Genomic DNA, 20188 nt, shown 5'->3' on the forward strand with positions numbered 1-20188 from the left:
CCCTCTTCCCTAAAACATGCTCTATCATATCTCCTGGATTGACTGGAATATCCTTCTCTGCCCCCACCCCATTACCCTCTCAATGCAGTGGAAAAGTCGGTGGGTAATTGGGTCCAGATTGGAGGTGTTTAAATATTCATGAGGCTGGCAGGGGACTGGGAGGGGTGACTGTCTAGAATGGGGTAGGGGCTGGGGAAGTGATTAGTCACTGAAGGCTAGCGAACAATTCCGAGAAAGAGACAGAGAGAGAGGGAAGAAAAAGACAGATAGACAGATACTGGGGGGAAGGAGAAAAAAGGAGAAGAGAGAGAAGAGAAGAGAGGACAGCGGAGAGAGAGCACCAGAGAGAGAGAGCGCGCTAGAGAGAGCGAGCGAGCATGTGCGATGAGCAATAGCTGTGGACCTTACAGTTGCTGCTAACTGCCCTGGTGTGTGTGAGGGAGAGAGAGGGAGGGAGGGAGAGAGAGCGCGCTAGCGCGAGAGAGCGAGTGAGCAAGCGAGCAGAAAAGAGGTGGAGAGGGGGGGGAATAAGAAAGAGAGAGAAGGAAAGGAGAGAAGGCAGGAAGAAGGCAAGGGACGAGACAACCATGCTGTGCTGTATGAGAAGAACCAAACAGGTAGAGCTAAAGATTTTACTTCTTGCTGTTGTGGAATACCCAGAGTACAGTATTTCCCTGTAAAGGCAAACAATTTTTTTTACTGCTTCTGCTCTGGCCATGGTGCTCGCGCTTCCTTAGCATATGGTAACTGATGGTTGCATCCCAGCTTTTATTCTTTTCTGTCTTTCATGCTCTGGTTTTGGAATGCTGCTACTAATTAGGGTGAGGGTAGAAAAAACATGCCTGTTTGGCTAGAAATAATTTTTTTTTTTTTTTTTTTTTTTTTTGCTTATTAGTGAATGCTCAGCGTTTGAGGTCTCTGGTCTTGAGGGTGTGGACGTAGAAAGGGGTGTGGGGGAGATGATGTGGGCTCTACCCACAAGATGGGGAGGCAATTCTTTATATTATTTGCAAAAAGCAGGGTTGAGGAAATAATATGCAGGACTGAGTATTACCTCTCTGTCATACAATTTTCTCACATGTGCTGCGGAAGATGCCTTATTTCGTACATGCATGAGCTTCGAAGGGGCGCAGGTATTTATGGAAAAACGTGCAGGTCTTTATTTATTTATTTATTTATTTATTTATTTATTTTTCAATGAATGAATGAAACTATGATTTGATAGATTTTTTTTTTTTTTAAAGAGAAGCTAAGACAACTGGGGCTGGGGGAGAAATTGGCCATGCAGAAGGGGAAAACCCCCTTCCTTAAGATCAGCAGCCGATTGTGCACCAGCTGGTCGGAGGAGAGGGTGGACCACGCCCCTAGGAGCTCCGATGGGATGGGAAAGACAGCCGGGTGTTACCTGTTGGAAACCAGGTCTTTTCTCTTCTCCCCTTCCCTTGCTGCTTTCCTGGGATTGTCAGTGACCAGAGACAGGCTAACATCCTGGATAATAAGTATGGTGACTCATTTTCATCAGGAAGAGGGACACATCCAAGATTAGCAAGAATCAGAGCCCCTCCTTCCCTCCCCCACTGCCCAGGTTTTACAGCCATTTCAATTGCTCGCTTATTTCTTGAAAGACATTTTAGAAACTTGACTGGGGTGAGAGTGGGAAGGAATGATGAGTGTGGTATTCCGCAGCAACCGACCATGCCATGACAGTCTTCAAAAGAAGCTTTCAAACATTTGTTGGAATGCATTTGAGTGATTTTGGCGAAGGTTAAGGAGAAAAATGGGTGTGGGATATGGGTGAGTGTGTGCGTGTGCTTGACTGTGGTGGGGTGGGGGTGTGGTGGGGGCAATCTTGGTCAAAGAAGCCCTTTGCAGACTGATTGCCTTAGGGGTGGGGTGCAAGAGATGGAATTTGGGTATAATTTCCAGTGCAGGTATTGGAAATTGGGCAATTTGTAATACTCTCTGAATCCGAAGGGGGTGGAAGAGAGTGGAGAAGAAACAGCCTGCCAGCTTAGCACATTTAGCCAGCGCCCTGGAAGGAAGGGTGGGGAGTGAGGATGAAGGAGAAGGAGCAGGAAGAGGAAGGGAGACTGAAGCAGAATGAGCAGAATGTCAGAGCAATGGGAGTAGAGGTTTGGCATAAATAAATAAATAAATAAATAAATAAATAAAGTAGCAGACATCCTGGATTGTGTGGGGCTATTTGGGGGAAATGTCGGATAGTGGGGGATTGAGTGGGGGGCAGTATTTGCAGCATCTCCTGAAACTGCCCTATGGTTACAGAGATTGATGCTTCCATTGGCTCATTTTATCAAGCCAGGGCATTTTCTCTCCGTGTCCTCCTTCATTTTAATATATAAATGTAATAAATACAGGTGTCTGGGTTAAGAACACTGTCAAAGAAAAGTCCTGAGGTTATTTCACTGGTGAGCTGGGGAAATAAAATTTAGGAAGGTAGAGCACTAAGTAAGCCAAAGCTGTCCACTTAAAAGCTTTGATTTTGGAAAGAAAATATTCAGGTTCAAAATTTGTTCTCACCCTATGTGTACACATGCGAGTATACATACATCTCCTTTAATAAAGGAAATCATGTATGATTTTTAGAAAAGGAATTAGGGCTAAAGGAATTCCCTTCCCAAAATGAAGACAACTGCCTTCCCTGGGGCTCTATCTCAGCAACAGCCTGAAGCATTTACTCTGATATGCAAAGTGATGAAGATGAAATTGTGTGTTTAGAGTTGCAGAAATTCTCATGTAAATGCATACAGCATCCACATACTTCATATGCTACAGTTGCCTGTGTAAGTGTGGTTTCCACATGCCTCCCTGTGTTTTAGCATCATTTAGATTCAAGAGAAAATTAAAGGTATAGAAATTGTCCTGTTTTGCTCATGCATTTTATAAATGTGTACTTCTGTGTGAAATGCTCATGTCTCTTATATACCACTGTTGTGTATCATTCACATTAGCCAGTATTTAGGATACCATTCAATCAGACTACAGGAAATGGTGTATTCAGGGCGTGGGCTCACACTACACTCACTGGCATTTATGTAGCATGAGTACTTAAGTCTCATGCAGGTTGCCTGCTTGTGGATGAAACTCTGTATCATTTATGACAAAATCCAGTGGTGTCCATCCTTCTGCTGGCATCTATTCACCATCTTAGTACTTAATGGAATAAAACAAGGGCAAAAACCTGCAAAGGTCTAAGCTCTGCCACACCCATAAAATCCAGCAGAAACGTGGGAGGGGGCTGAAGGGCTTGCACTTCCTTCCTCTTCCACTTGAGCGGCATAAAGAAGCAACCTTGGATTTCTAAGTTGGAATACATTGCCAGTGGGTGAGAAGAAAGCATAAATGATCTATATTAGCCATTAGTTATCACTATAGATTATTATAGCAGGAAGAAGAGAATAAGAATGGGGTAGAGATGAGAATATGGTAAAGGAGTGGGCAAAGGAGGAATAAAATAAAAGAATCCCTAAGATTGTATTGCCTTATGATATTCAAATATCTTGGGGTTTACTTTAAATAGCTTAATTGCCACGTGTATTGCAGATGATTAAAAACTTGGCAAGGTGTGAGCTATGTCTACAAAGCAAGAAAACTATGAGGTGTTTCTTTTGTTGAAAAATAATGACTTTAGTTTGTAATTGAAGTGTAAAGAATTTCATGCAAGCAAGTAGTCCCTCTACTCCCCAGCCCCCCATCCATGCCAACATCTGCTTTTTCCCTTATGCAACAAATAAATCTTATCTCTGAGAGTGTGATCTGTGGTTTAGAATTCGACCTCTCTGTCCCTTTTCCTTGCAGTGTTGGGAAGGTATGGAAGGATGCTGCCTTGCTGCTTGGTGCAGGCGATTCTTCCTAGTGATAAATTGGATTCCTCCCAAATCTCTCTGAGCCACACCCAGTGTCACCCAGGGACTTAGTGAATTAATTAAACTGAACCATTTTATTTAATATAATTGAAGCTTCTCATTCTTTTTTTTTTTTTTTAAATAGTGATTTTCACCACAGGTTTCCAAATTTAAACAGAAAAAACATTTGAAGGGCATTTCCTTTCTTTCTCTCTCTCTCTCTTTCTTTCTTCTTCTTCTTCTTCTTTTTTTTTTTTTTTTTTTGCCAAACTATCTGGACTTGCAGAGAACCTTAGAAAATTCATGGTGAGTCTAGAAAGTGTTCATTTCTGGTGACTCTAATTCCTTCTAACCCAGGCCAGTGTGCATACACAATGAGCCCTTATCTCTCCTGCTGACAGAGTCTGTGTAACTCTCTTTCCCCACCCCCTACCCTACCAACCCATGCTGAGGCAACTGGAATAAGAAAATGCAGAGTTAATTTTCTTTCTTGCTGAGCTGGCAAAACTACAGAACCCTCCTTTGATGTTTCACGCTAAAGGGCAGTACTCCTGTTCACTGAGAGGGAGAGTGGTTTGGGGTCTCCTTTGCCTCTGTCAGTGAAATTGCCAGTGTTATGCCTGGGGCTGAATTAATCCACAGACTTCAGACTTTTACCTGGCCACATAAGGAAGCGTACTGGTGTTCTTTCAGGCAAGAACAGAGCATACAAATTAACCAATCATATTGATAAAGTAAGACAAGTCTTCTTCTATTAATAGTTCAAAGAATGCACATAACCAGGTCATCTCGAGAGAAGGTACAGCAGCATTTAACTATTCACTTCCCTATTAGTATTAATAAAGGCATTAGGGCAACCAAGCAGTGGCTGTTGCAAACCAAAGAAGTGATTTCATGCAGGAATTCTCCCTTTTGAATTTCTGAAGTGTGGTCAGGTTGCTTTTGTACCTTTGTAATAAATCTTCATAACATTTTCAGAAGTGTTGGGAAGAATATTATACTGTGAGTCCTTAGTGGAGGCCACTTACTGACTGTGATTTGAATGAATCACATCACCTTGGTCTTCAGTTTCCTTCTGTAGAATGAAGAGTAAAACCAAAAACCAAACACACATGAACACCTTGCTTACCTTAAGGATTTTTGTAGGGCTTAAACATACTTGATGTGAAAACAAAGATCAATATAAGAAATTTTTTCTCCCCAAGTTTTGCAGTGTGAGGCTTGTCCTAGCGCCCCCAGTTTTGCAGGATGATCCAGTGCCTACTACTCTTCTCTGTTAGAGATGAGTTCCTTCTAGTCTTAGTTGAGCCTTCTGCTTGTGCTGTTGCTCCTCCCCCCGCCGTGTTTTCCCTAGAACCCCACTCCTTCATGCCCTGCTCTCTCTTGAGATTTCATCTTCTTGTGCTGCACTGGCTCCTTTCCTTACAGCTTATGAATATGCTTTTGCCTCATCTATCTTAAAAGATCCTCTCCTGACTCTATGTCCCCATCTCTATAGTGCTCTCACTCTCCCTTTAGAACAAAGTTCCAAGTACTCTCCACTCTCAGTTTCTCCTCTTGTTCACTCCCCATTCACTATTCCTTCTAGTTTAATTTGGCTTTGGTTTTCATAATTTCACTGAAAAACATATTCTGAAAGGATGCCACATCCAGTGACCCTTCATTGCACATCTTATTTAATGTCTCTTTGGCATTTTGTGTTGTTGGCCATCCCTCTTCCTGAAACTGTCCCCTTACTGGGCCTGCATGATATGAATAGCTCTCCTTATTCTCCCTCTCAGGTAAGACCCTGCTCAGTCTCCTTATAGGCTTCTCTTGCTCTCTTCACCCACCTCCCCAAATCTATGATCTCCTGGATCATAATCTTGATTCATTCCACTCTTCCCATTTGACTCACTAATCCTAGGTGATCTCATCATGTCATCTACGTCCAAATCTTTAGCCACCTGTGTGATTTCCAGATCTGTAGACCAGATACCTGTTTTTAGCTTGCTTCTGATCCACAGTTATCTTGGTCTAAGTGCTTCATTTCAGAGACACTCAAGTTTATTAGGTACAAAACCAAACTCAGTGTCTTCTGTTTTGTATCACACTTGATCTTCCTCACTACACTTATTGCTCCGACACTGTCCATCCAGCCTCAGAGCTCTAGGAACCTGAGAGTAATACTGAATGTATTTTATTTCAACTCCTATATCCGTTTCTAAATCCTTTGATTCTTGTTTAAAAGATTGAATAAATCCTCTGCTTTTCTACCCTGTTTATATAAATAACCTGGCTCAGACTTTACATGACTACTCATCTAGACAAAAGCAGTAACTTTCTACATGGAGTTCTACCACCACATTGTTCTTTAGTTTACCTTGCAAATAACACCACAGCTATCTTTGCACGATGCAAATCTGGTTTTGTTATTTTCCTTGTTAAAATATAAACTCTTCAGCATGAATGACACAATCTAGTTTTGCCTGCTTTTCTAGTGCCAAACTCCAACACCCACCCCTGCCTTTTTTTGTTTTTTCACCTGATGATACCATGCCAAGATTTCAGGCCTTGGTGCTGTCGCTTGTACTCTACTCTCTGCCCACATTATACTTCCCTCTCCACTTGAAATATTCCCACTTTCCCTGTAAGAGTTAGCTCTTTGACGCCATTCTTAACCTTCCTAATTAAGTTTTCTTCTACCTTCTTTTTGCTCATGCTGTATTTTGTACTATCTCTATTATCACTTATTGCACTATTTGACATTTATTTTTCACATACTGGGGTCCACACTGTTAGCTTCTTGGGGAAAAGGATGAAAACATAATTACTGTTTTATCTCTACCATAATACATGGTACATAAAATAGCTCATGTTAACCATGAATAATCTGTTTGCTAAATCAATATGGAACCAGGTTTATAGTATTTTCACAAGCTATAGCATATCTAAGTGGACAGAATCACTAGGAGATTTTTTTTTAAAAATGTCTTGGCATGCAATTTTAAAGTGGAACTGATCATTAGTGATTCTTGTTATTCACTTATAGACATGACAGCCATCAGTTTTTAATAAAAGCAGCTACAAAATGAACCCATTTATAGACTATATTTCTCTGAGCTCTCATAGCTGGCACTGTCTTCCCTCCATGTCCTCCTCATCCAACAACCAGCATTATAGCCCCACCCTCTCTGGTTACCACAACCCTGGATCTTCACATGCCCTTCCTTTGAGGCTCCAAGTACTTACATTCACTGCTTTGCTTCACAACTATTACAAATAGACCGTAAATCAATCTGTGTGATCCATGAAATAAATCAACTAAGAGTAGCAAGATTTTTTTTTTTCTTTAAATGCATGTAGTGCTGGCCTGTGCTTAGGTGTGTGTGCTCAAAAATTAATTTTACCTTCATTTGGATTTCTTTTCTTCCCTCTGAAGTATCCACATAATAATATTTCACAAAGAGAAATCATGATTGGAAGTACAGGGAGGGTGAATGGTAAGTAGTCCCTCAAATGACTGTTAAATGAACGTAAATATCAGATGAATTGGATTTTTCTTAGGCTTAAATAGACTGAAGGGACTTGGGTTCTGAAGTAGGCCTATTGTACCCAGCATGGAACATGTCACAACCAGTGTTTTCCATGAAAACACTCTTGCCAGACACTAAGTAATGTATTTTCTCTGACTGAATTGGCATGTCCTTGAGAACAGCAGAAAGACTAAATAATTTGTAAGTGAAGTTTGTCTTCAGCTGGTAAGGTTCAGTAGTATTTGTCAATTGCCATACCCTCACTTGATATCTTGCTTACTGCTCCCAATCTCTTTGGCATTGAGTTTTTCTATTATTTTCTCCTCCTGTCAGACCCAGGTAGAGTTTTTCTGATTAAGTAATACCAGTCCATGCTAGTGTTTAGTGGGTGAGGCTATGGACGGAGAACTTTAAGAAAAAGTGTGTTTCTTCAAACTTTCTAAAAAGTATTTATAGACAAAACAGGTATTTTAAGCTATGTCTGGCACATCTTAGATTCTCTTTTTTTTTTGAGACGGAGTCTGGCTCTGTCGCCCGGGCTGGAGTACAGTGGCCGGATCTCAGCTCACTGCAAGCTCTGCCTCCCGGGTTCACGCCATTCTCCTGCCTCAGCCTCCCGAGTAGCTGGGACTACAGGCGCCCGCCACCTCGCCCGGCTAGTTTTTTGCATTTTAGTAGAGACGAGGTTTCACTGTGTTAGCCAGGATGGTATCGATCTCCTGACCTCGTGATCCGCCCGTCTCGGCCTCCCAAAGTGCTGGGATTACAGGCTTGAGCCACCGCGCCCGGCCATGATTCTCAATAAATATTTGTTGAAGGAATAAATGTAGGAAGGGTGGGAGCATCATGATGGGTCATTAGGGGAGATGTTTTGGGACAGACGACCATTTCTGTTTACCTGTTCAGAGTGGGCTTTGTGTAAATGCAAGTTCAGCTCTATTGGTCCCCCTCATAAGGTGGATGTAGTCAAAGTTCAGTTCCCACTCCTGTTTGCTTACATCAGAGAGACACACTTGCAGTCATTTCACTCAGGTTTAGCATGAGAATGTGATCTTCCAGATTTCCTATCCTTAATTATTTACAGATCTTATTTTCTTAGATGTTGTTTGTTTAATGTCCTGTTTCATGTCTTTGTAGTGGAATAAACCCTTTCCTTGGGTTCTAGACCTGGTTCTGCCAATTGCTTGTCATGTGATGTTGGGTAAGTAATTTAACTTTTCTGAGACTAGTCTATTCATCTGTGTAGTAGGTACATAAAAAGAACCCTCCAAATCCTGTCTTACCTTTTTTTTTTAAAAAAAAAAAAAGTAGGTTGGTGTGAGTCTCAAATGAAGAGATTATAATAAAAGTGTTTTGCAAACAATGTGTTTTTGAAATATAAGCTATTATTAATTAAGGAGTTTCATAGATCGAACACTAAAGTATTCATGGCTCTAAGCAAACAAGGAGTACTCTTGCTCTCTGTATAGAATACACACATTCCCCATTTCCACCTGACTCCTATACTCAACAGAGTAAATTTTTTTTTTTTTTTTTTTTTTTAAGACGAGGTCTTGTTGTCATCCAGACTGGAGTGCAGTGGTGTGATCTCGACTCACTGTAACCTCCATCTCCCAGGTTCAAGTAATTCTCCTGTCTCAGCCTGTCAAGTAGCTGGGACTACAGGTGCATGCCACCATGCCTGGCTTATTTTTGTATTTTTAGTAGAGACAAGGTTTCACCATGTTGTCCAGGCTGGTCTTGAACTCCTGAGCTCAAGTGATCCACCACCTTTGCCTCTCAAAGTGTTGGGATTACAGGCGTGAGCTACCACGCCCAGCTCAGAGTAAATATTAACCATGCTAATGGATGGGAATATAGTATCTCTTTATTATTTTCTTTGAAAACTTCAGTGACAGAATTTAGATAAGCCAATACTCAAAGTGTTATAAGACCCAAGGATTACTTCAAATGATTAGAAATACCCACTGTTTTTCTTTTTATCTTTCTCTGTTTTCGTCTTTTCCTCACATTTAGATCTCTTTACTTCTTCATTTGCTAAGTTTGCTGCCTCCCCCTCTATACCCACCCCCACTTCACCTCCACACTGGGTTCTCTGCACTAGATGACCAGCCATGCTGTGCTCATATCCATCACATGAGGGCCCAATCAGGCAGAAGAGTGGAGAGAAAATGCAATGCTGGTTGGGAGACTGAAAACGTAGATACAGTTTGGTTGGGGGAAGCACATATGACTAACATTTAGAAATATTTTAAAGTATAATAACTGGATCAAATTAGTCTAAGAGATTCTATTTTTCCTAGAAACCCAAGGTTTAGCATAAAAAAATTAGAATCGTACATATTTTGCCAAAATACTTGTATACAAAGGGCTCATGTAGACTGCAATAGAAAGGTGTGTTAACTAGAAATTTGAAAATAAACCAGTGTCCAGAAGAAAATAATGATTTACTTAATTATACTTATAGTTGGTTAACGGTGAGTATCACCTTTAATCTTTCACTCTAGCTACATCCCTTACTCCCTCTTTCTTTCTTCTTCTGTCTCAGGACACACTACTTCTATTATATATGGGTTTTTTGATTGAGAACAAGTATCCAAAACCAACTTTCAGAGTCTATAAAAGGAATTCACTGGAAAAAAAAAAAAGTAGGGATCATAGGAAATTAGTAAGTTGAACAACCATGCCTATGGGAACCAGGGTAGAATTTCAATAACAGGAATTCATAAACTATTTCTAGGGCCCTACATCAAAAAAAGACTCAGTTATTAACAACCCCCATTATAATTCTAAATTCTAAATGATGAGAGAGAAAAAGAGAGATAAGAAAGAGACAGAAAAAGGGAGAGAGAGACAGGGAGAGAGACAGAGAGAGACAGAATGAGGATGAATGAATTTTATTGGTTCTGCTTGGGTCACCTAGTTACTGCCACAGGGCCAATATCTCTGATTAGAAAAAGGGCTGGGTGACATAGGTTAGAGACAATTTTGGTAAGCCCACACTTGTAAATCTAGTGAGAGGGTAAGTTGGTTGAGAATTAGTCTTCTGCATATATACCTCTATGTCCACATAGTCCACATGTGGGTTAGCTACCCGAGTCAGGAGGAACTTATCTCAAATGTGGTGGACTATACATTTTTCCTTTTGGTTATTTTCAATTTGGTCTGTATTACATATTATTGGCAGGGTTATTGTCACTGATGGCTCTAAAAGGAAGTAGTAACCACACAGATAACTGAACTTATGAGCTTACACACCTAAAAAAGAAAGGCCAGAGCAAATCTCCCTACTGGTTTCAGTGTGGAGATGACAGACACTGGGTTTTCACCATCCTCCTGAGGCTTAACTCCGGCAGGTGCCACCTGTCTAGGAGGAATACTAGCTACCATATATTCTTGCTAATTTGAAATGGTGTAAAATCTCCTTTTCAGGTTGTGAGATCTAGTTTCTGCAAAAAGATTGAACCATCATGGGTGTAAAACAGCTCAATTGGATTTATATTACAGAAATGCTACTCCTTGACATTAGTCATCTCATTTTGAATGTTCTTGAATTAATTCCAGCAATAATAACCACATTTATCTATTTTTAGCAAATTGGCACTTTGTAAAATATTGAGCTGTTGTCTCCATATGCACCAGTTTGCTCTAAATGTAGAATATCGGTAATTAGCCTTACATCCTTTATTTATAATTCCAGTTCCAATAACTATTCAAAATGTTATTTTAAATGAAAGTTGGAAAGACCCTAATATATTTTCGTTAGTTAATGACTAGATAAAAGAACTAGATAAGGCAAAGAAAAAAAAATAATACAGGCCGGGCTCTGGTGCTCCACGCCCGAACTCCCATGCACTCTGGTGATGGCCAGGCGGGTTATCATAGTGTCAGGAGATTGAGACCAATTCTGGCTTAATCACTATATGAAACCCATCTCTTACTAAAAATCTATCAAAAAAAAAAAAATAAAAAAAAAAAAAGCGGCGCAGGGCGCTGTCGTCCCAGCTACTCTGGAGGCTGAGGCAAGAGAATGGCGTGAACCCGGGAGGCGGAGCTTGTAGTGAGCCGAGATAGCGACACTGCACTCCAGCCTGGGTGACAGAGCAAGACTCCGTCTCAAAATAATAATAATAATAATAATAATAAATAATAATGCACAAAATGATCTCCAAAGATTAAGCAAACTCAGAAATCGGTTGCTTTTCTTAAGTGGCTGCAGAACTTCTTAGTCAGCATAACTAGGCTTGACTAGAACCTGTGAGGATGCATATCCTCTTCCTATTCTTACTTAGCTTTGATTCCAGAACCAATTTATCTGCTTGGAATATAAGCTGAGAATTAAATTCCTCTTAATGGCCAAACTAGTTCCGATAACAGCTGTTTCCAAAGGATGTATTCTACAGGTCTACACAAATTTTAATAGAGGCAATTTTCTCATTATTTACCTAAAAAGGAAAGAAAGAAAAAAATTGACTGGATATAGTGGCGCCTGTTTGTAATCCCAGAAATTCGGGAGGGTGAGACTGGAAGAATACTCAGGAGTTCGAGACCAGCTTGGAAAACATAGCGAAACCTTGTTTCTGCAAAAAATCAAAGAATTAGTTGGGTGGGTGGTGCACACCTGTGGTCCCAACTACTCTAAAGGCTGATGAAGAAGGATTGCTTCAGCCTGGAAGGTATAAGCTGCAGTGAGCTGGGATCACACCACTGCACTCCAGCTTGGGTGACAGAATGAGACTCTGCCTCAAAATAAATAAATAAAATAAAATTCCCCAGTTTCTAAAGAATTAACTTGCGTCTAGATTTATAGGTCCATGTTGTACTGAGGGTAGCCCACTTTGGTTGTCCAGACTCTTACTAACATTCCAGTGGGGAAAGGAATAAGCACTGAGTTATATTTTGCGTGGACATTGCATTTCGGTCTTTTCTCTTTAAATCAATTTTAAAAAGTAATATTTTATTTGGGAGGTGGGAAGGACTAAGAGACTTCATAAGGGAGAATTATATTGTCTTACTTAAAAAACACCAATTCTTTCTTCAGTAAAATCCAAACTGGGAGTTTGATTTATTCAAACGTCATTTTTTTTTTTTTTTTTCTGAAATGCACCATTTGCAATATTTCCTTAACTCTCAGGGACTTGTTTATCCTAATGAAAGAGAAGGAAATTGTTTTCTCTATCACCTGGGAAAGTTACTCTGGAGAACTCAGGTTGGTATTAAATATTCATTTGAAAAAGCCTTTCACGATAATCCTCTTAATTCAGTGTGCCTCAGGGCTTTGATTGCCTTTGATTGAAAGACACAAGGTGATAGCTTTTTGATAACTCAGCCAGATTTGTGCATCCATAATGATGGACAATTAACTGGAGAACTGTATAGAAAACCTAAGGACAAGACTTCCTTGCTTACACATTCTTTCTTCCATCTTAAACTTTGTACCTTACACCTCTTGAGTGAAAACAGTATGGAGGAGGAAATGAGGATTTCTAGAATTGAAAAGGGAGAAGGGGTCTAGAGTTATAAAATAAAATTACTCAGTTTGGAATTGGGCCATAACTTTCTAGTAAAAACTGTCCTGGGATCATTAATGATCACAGATGGTTCAGACCTCACTTCTGCACATCATCTGGAAAACACAATAAGCCCAAGAGAAACAATTTTCAGAAAAGAATCCAAGAAGTACTCTGCAGGAGTAGGAATTAAAAGAAAAAAAAAAAAAGTATGAGCACTAGTATGCTTAAATATGCATAATCAAACTTAGGACCCAATTCAGTTTTTATCTTCACTTAGTGAAAGGAAACTATTGATTCTTAGCTAAAAAGAGAACTGCCAATTTTGTCATCATAGTTATTGCCGTATCTTATGCTGGACCAAATCTTTTAGCAATGAACGGTTTTCCTGCAAGCTTCTACCATTCTCCTGTATTACCATTCCTGTGTCATTGGAAACTGATTGGTTTGTGTACATATTTAAGTCTATTTTATTAATCATATCTTACCAAAATTGTTACTTTTGCTCAACTTGGGTATATAGTAAAACTCCATCTGTAAAGAATCAAACCATAAGAACCATAGGAATACCAGTAGGAAAATTAACTTTCCCACTATTCGAGGTCTCCAAACATTAAAATACTATTTTCCTTTTGCTCTTTGTGGTTGCCTCAAAAAGTGTCATGTTAAACTAATTATCTTCTTTGCAAATTAGACTTTCTACTCCCCTACTCTTAACAATATCTTTTAGAAATCCCAGCATATTCTCAGTTTCCCAGCTCATAACAGAAATAACTGATTACTCTCCTTCCCTTATAAAAGTCATACTATCAGTTACCAAATTCTTTTTGTAATGTATTTCACATATGCTCTTTTCATCTTCTGCCAGCCTTTCTTAACCAGCATTCCAGAAGACAGCCAAACACAACCCTTAAAGCCCTAGGGCCCCAATGTCCATATGTATGTAAAGAATTAATCCCTCTCTTGTACATCTAGATGGGTACCAGTTATATACCATCCTTGGAAGAAGAGAAAATGTCACTCATTTTCGTGTTCTGTGGTTCAGATGAGAAACTCCAGGTGAAAAAAGGGCTGGACAGTTACCAAAATTCTCTATTTTCAGTATCACCTCTACATATTGCCTGCTGGCTAATCTTATGTTTAATCCCCCCTTTTCCCAAATTTCAATGCTTTCTCTTTGTTTCCAAGGTTAATTCTAATTTATTTACTTACGGTTGTGTTTCAAGGCTCCTTAGGATCTATTACTAATCTCCTATTCTTGTCTTATCTCCTACTGGCTCTGGCATTGACTAGGCTTATGAATTTAAATAAATTTAGTCTCTCTCAGTTGTCATTTCCTTTTACATAAAACGAAAGTACTGAATGAAATCATCTCTAAGGCTTTCCAACTTTTAACGAACATGTTCTATAGCAAAATGCCTCTTTTACTTGGATATTCTGTCCCACCCAGACTTAGTATAAATTTAAGTATTAATTTTCCTATACTTTTGTTCATTGTTACTGCCACTACTTGAAAAGTCCCCTTTTGGGCCTAGCTCAATCTCACCTAAACTCTGGGCCCTGAATCAAGACTTATCTCATTTGTAAGGGCTTTCCTGATTAACACAGTCTTCCATGACCCGTTCTGCCTCTTAGATCTTTTGCAGCACATACTACCTGTCCCCTTGCTTTGTCATTCACCAAACAGAGCCTTAGCCATCCGTTTGCATTTTTACATACCTGATTCCCCCAACTGGTTTGCAAACTGTTTAAGGGTAAGATATCCAGTATAGTGCATGACTCAATAAACATATTGTATCTACTCTGTGATAAGCTCTGTATTAGACTCTAAGGGAATGTACAAGTCAAATAATTTCTCAGAAAGACAAGTGGAACTATCTTGCATTACCTCTCTGGGACATTTGACATCATGAAACATACCTTGCTTCTTGAATCTCTTTATTTTCTTGGCTTTCATAACATTTGTTTCTGCTGGCTTTTCCCACCTACACCTTTGGTTGCACTTTTTTTCCCTGCTTGGCTTCTCTTTTCTACCAACCTCTGAAAAGTTGGTGTTATTCAGCGTTTTGTCCTTATACTTGCACTTTCTTACTCAACACAAGCTCCATGAATAATCTAATTTGTGCCCATAAGTCTCACTTGGACTAGTGAATCTCAAATTCTCCAGGTTTTCCATCCAAACCTACTTCCTCAACTCTAGAGCTTTATATCTTACTGTCTCGGAAATATTTTTCTGACCCACAGGAACCCCAATCTCAACAGGTCTTAAAAGTAAGTCACTATGTCGTGTTCCCAAATCTCTTCCCCTTTCTTATCCAGTCATGTAATTCAGAAACAGAATCCTTCATTTCTTCCTCATATCTTCTTTTTTTCATTGGATGCTACTATTCTTTGGTTTTTATAAGTGAAAATCAAATAAATAAAAAACATTTTCATTTCTTCTTTTCTTTCCTCCTCTCAAAAATACGTCATTCATGCAAGATGGGAGCATAGTAAAAATGTAAATAAACAAAAGAAAGAAATATGTCTTGACTCTTTCCACTCCATCTCCAGTCAGCTGTAACCCAGCCATTTTTCATGGAGATTAACGCAATATCCTCCCCCTATAATCACCTTCTTCTACCCTAAACCCTTTACAATCCTTCCCTCAGCAGCCAGAGTGGTCTTTTGAAAAGTGTCTATAAGATCGTGTATCTCCACTATTTAAAAATCTTTGATGGCATCCCTTTCCATTTAGAATCAAAACCAAACTCATTACAAGGTCTAAGAAATCCTACATTATCCACGCTTTGCCTCCCTTTCTAGCTTCTGCTTAACAACCATGCATCTCTTGGTCACAAAGTCTGTTGACCTCTTTTTAGTTTTTAAAACATATAAAACATGTTCACTCTACAAGCCCTTTGCATGTGTTGCTCCCTGTCCACAGAGTACTCTTTCTCTGGCTCTTTACTTGAGAAGCCTTCCCATCTGAATGGTGTCCAAGTCACTCTCTAACACATCACACTGTTTTTTAATCTTTTTGGGGTTGCTCTCAATCTGATTTTTTTTTTTTTAAGTATTTACTTTTCAATATTCTGGTCACTGCCTATCTCTTCAAGCTTTAAAACCCACCCCTCTTCACATTCCAGACTCTATTGCAATTGTGTTATTTCATGGAATGGCCCATATTATTTCATCCTTTCTCCCTTTCTAAACACTGCTCCTTTTGTCTGTAATGTCTTCCTTCCTCTCCTTTTCTACATGACACATTTCCTGTTTATTTCTATGATGTGGCTGCAGTTGTGTTCTTCTTTATGGAGACTCTCTGATCCTCCAGTCTGATACAATTATCCTTCCTTTCGTGCCTTCATTATGTCTAGTACATACCTCTATTACAACATTCAACAAACTTTATTATATGTATTCATGTATATGTCTATTTCTTCTGCTATACCAGGAGCTCCTTTCAGGGAGGCACTATGTCCGTGTATAGATCTAGTTGAATGTTTTGCACACCATGATTTCTCATTAAATTCGAGTTGAATAAATGCAGTCTACAAGAATGAACAAATACCAGTGTCCAGTGAGTAGTATGAGATGGCAAAATTTGGTTAGGACTAAGGCAAAGGTTGACCAGCTTACAATGATCAGTCATGGAAACTGTTCACTTCTGGCACAGCCCATAATTGGGCCGCTAATAGATATTTCACACAGAGCTAAGACCATACAGACTTGGATTTCACTCAACTGATACCAGCTGGTTACTTCAGCAAGTAACAGTCACCATTTTATAGAGAGATACTTTAGTAGTCAGAAAGATAGCCATCCTTGACGCTATAAACTTCTTATTATCTAGGCTAAGGATGAGTATTCACTGTAAAATATACAGCTATATCATTTTAGCCAATTATTCTGTTTCCTAAACTTGGTGCTTAGGAAGCTTGGCCTTTCCTCACATTTAAAGCTTGTATCTTCTGGTACTCCTCCCACAGGAATCCTGGTGAGGTTTCAGATCTTCCCCTTTGTCAATAATATGATTTATAGTTGCATGTACACTGTCTCTTACCTTCTCTAGTTAAAAAAAACTATGTATAATAACACTTAGTTATTGCTATTTTTTATTGTCCCCCTTCATTATGGGGGAAGTATCCATCTGTCTGATGTTATTATATCTATCCCCAAACCAATAAACAAAGGATAAATACTAGTAAATTTTCCTATAGGGAAATGAAAGAACAAACGACCAGAAAATCAATGACTTCTCAACACCTAACTTATATCTCCTACACACAAAATTGAATTACTGGGGATGGATCTGGGAAGGAATGGGCTTCCCCTTATAATTCTGGTGAGGGAAAAATATCTCCAATTAAGTCTGTTCCCTTTGCAAGAATATTTAAGAGAATCAAGAAGGGAAAAGAATGGTCCATGAACATTAGGTAGCTAGATCTTTTTGAAGTGAAGCTAAATAACATAGGAATTAAACATACCTCTTTGGAATCTAGATGGGAAACTTAAACACTCTCTTGAATTTTTTTTTTTTTTTCCAGGAAATGTTAATCTAAGTTTCAAACTGTTATCTTGGAAAATAAACTTTGGAAATACATCTCACTTGTAGGTTGGGATAGTGCTCACTCAAAATAAAATTTAGGAAGGACCAAAAGAATATAATTTTCTGTTTAGAGAATGGATGATCATAAGGAAAGCAAGGTGAAGTGCCCTTTAGCTGAAAAGATATGTCACTTTTTTTCCATTGTACTTTAAAAATTTTAATTATGTCAAAAGTGAAGAAGATGCATGAGTAGTTTGGGTTGCCGAGAAAGCAGGTAAGACAGGCAAGTATTCAGTACTGAGGACATTGATTTGATGGGATATGGTAGAATTTTGAGAGACCCATCAGTCATGGGTAAAACCACTTAGAGCCTTTTCTGGAAGATAATTCATTTTCTTTTTTCTTTTTTTTCTTTCTTTTTTTTTTTTTTTTTACCACCGTGCCCGGCCCATTTATTCTTAACTATACTTCTATGAGGGGTAGTATTTTTAGTCTCATGAAGACATTATAATTTAAAGCCTATTTCTTTTCACTATACCAGTGATTTCCAAAATTGTCTGCATGTACCCTTTGGGGTACAGAATTGAGAAAAGAAAATTTTAGAAGCAAACTGTGAATGAGAGAGGTTAAGTAATTTATCTGAGATCACACACTTTAGCTTTTACATTTTCTATTTCACTTATCTGGTCATACATTCCTTTGCTTCCAGTTTTCACAGGCTTTTCTATTAGGCTGTTTACTCAACAAACTATATGTTGACAGAGTGGAATACAATTTCCACCTCAAGGCTCTGGACTCCTCAATTGATGTATACCCAGAGATACTGCAGTGTCAGTCCACTGTAAATTCAAATTGCCAGTATTTATATGATATTCCAAGAAAACCCAACAAGTCTGGGTTACTCTGATTAAACCAAATTTCTTCCAAATTCTCTGGAACTAAGAAGGGGGTTTCCCTTGGATTCCAGTGAAGAGTAAGAGGTCAGGTCTATGTTGGCACAAGAAGATTGGAGATTAAGGAATAATGATGTTTACTGGGCACTCTTTCTATGTATGAGCTTTTATCACCACCTAACAAATAAAACTGGTACTATTTTCTCCACCTGAAATCCTTGCTTGCCTTTTCTTTCTTGCTTGCTTGCTTGCTTGCTTGCTTTCTTGCTTTCTTGCCTGCCTGCCTGCCTGCCTTCCTTCCTTCCTTCCTTCCTTCCTTCCTTCCTTCCTTCCTTCCTTCCTCCCTCCCTCCCTCTCTCCCTCCCTCCCTCGCCTCCTTCCCTCCTTCCTTCCTTCCTTCCTTCCTCCCTCCCTCTCTCCCTCCCTTCCTTGCCTCCTTCCCTCCTTCCCTCCTTCCTTCCTTCCTTCCTTCCTTCCTTCCTTCCTTCCTTCCTTCCATTTCTCTTTCTCTCTCTCTTTCTTGCTTTATTCTGTTTCTTTAAAAAAAAAAAAAATGAGATTTTACTACGTTGCCCAGGCTGGTCTCAAGCTCCTGGGCTCAAGCAATCCTCTTGCCTTGGCCTTCCAAAGTGCTGGGATTACAAGCGAGAGCTACCGCACCTGGCCCTGAAATATTTTTTCTTCCATTCTAGCAAACCATGTTCTGCCTTCAAAATTCTGTTGAAAATCACCTTCTTCATAAAATCATTTAAAACATTTCCTCATTCCCTACCTGGTTCCATATGGCATTCACTATAGTAACCTCCTTAGCAATTCCCCTTTTCTCATATTGTCTATGTGTGTGCGTGCATGTGTGTGTGTATGTGTGTACATACACACATAGGGGTGTGCATATATATATACACACAAGTATATATATAAAAAACACACATATATAAAGAGTGCATTTATATGTTTTGTGCATATATTATACATATACATATATATACACACACACACATAGTGCTTTCCTGTTTCCCTAGAGACTGTTAAAAGGCTCATTCCTGAGGTTTCCTCTGTTTTAGATTTCACAAGGCACTATGCAATGCTTGCACATACTGGGTCTACAGTTAAAGCTACTAAATTTTTATTCAAGCTCCAAAGGAAAAGTTGTCACCTTCTTTGTCTTTATACCTGATGGTGATAATTATCACTGACTAGTAAAGCTAAAGAAAGCTTAGGAATTACCTAGTTTGTTTTTCTTTTATCTTGTATTTATTTAACCACAGCATCTTTTTGACCCAGATTGAAATGTTTCTCAGAATCCAATAACGTAAAACAGATAAAACGGTGTTGTTGCCACTAAAGCAGAGTTCGGTGGCCCAGAGATCTGTCTGGTCAGCTCCCTCCTCTCTCCTCTGAAACCCCCTGTTGAAGCCTGGGGAGCAGTTTTGAAACACTGATCTACAACCTGTCTTTCATGGTGCAGATGTTAGGAGGTTCTATGCTCAAGGCCATTCAACTCAAAAGGGCTAAGATGGAATTTCTTCCCATGTCAGTGCTACTCTTTTCAGAGGAGTGAAAGAAGACCATACTCCCAACTCCTAGATGTACATATGCCTAAATTTTCTAACATTAACTCAGCATTTATGTGATTCAGCAGTAAACAGGGTTCTTTTACAAATGAAGACTTGGAAGTTATTTTTTTGTTTTCTACCTATTGACTCTTACTCATCTTATTTTTCAATTAGACTGTATCACCAAGACCAATTTTAGAGACAATATCTCCTCTAATATTATATGAAAATCCTTTATTCATTCAAAAAACATTTATTAGTAATCTACCATGAGCCAAGAACTATGCTGGGTACTGGAAATACAGGTTTTTTTTTTTTTT

The 20188-nt window shown here is 39.2% G+C and overlaps 1 protein-coding gene across 2 annotated transcripts in view; it reads left to right on the top strand.

Moving 5' to 3' along the window:
- The first annotated feature begins 207 nt into the window (after positions 1-207).
- GAP43 (growth associated protein 43) overlaps positions 208-20188 on the top strand; it is a 98245-nt gene continuing 78264 nt past the window's right edge. For both annotated transcript variants that reach the window (XM_017855970.1, XM_017855971.1), the window contains exon 1: positions 208-617. Coding sequence is in view for 1 of the 2 variants with exons in the window: in XM_017855971.1 (XP_017711460.1) it covers positions 588-617 (30 nt within the window). In the remaining variant the exon portion in view is untranslated. The remainder of the gene's footprint in view (positions 618-20188) is intronic.

The sequence above is a fragment of the Rhinopithecus bieti genome, unplaced genomic scaffold (genome assembly GCF_001698545.2).
Source record: "Rhinopithecus bieti isolate Rb0 unplaced genomic scaffold, ASM169854v2 scaffold_41114, whole genome shotgun sequence".
Classification (NCBI taxonomy): domain Eukaryota; kingdom Metazoa; phylum Chordata; class Mammalia; order Primates; family Cercopithecidae; genus Rhinopithecus; species Rhinopithecus bieti.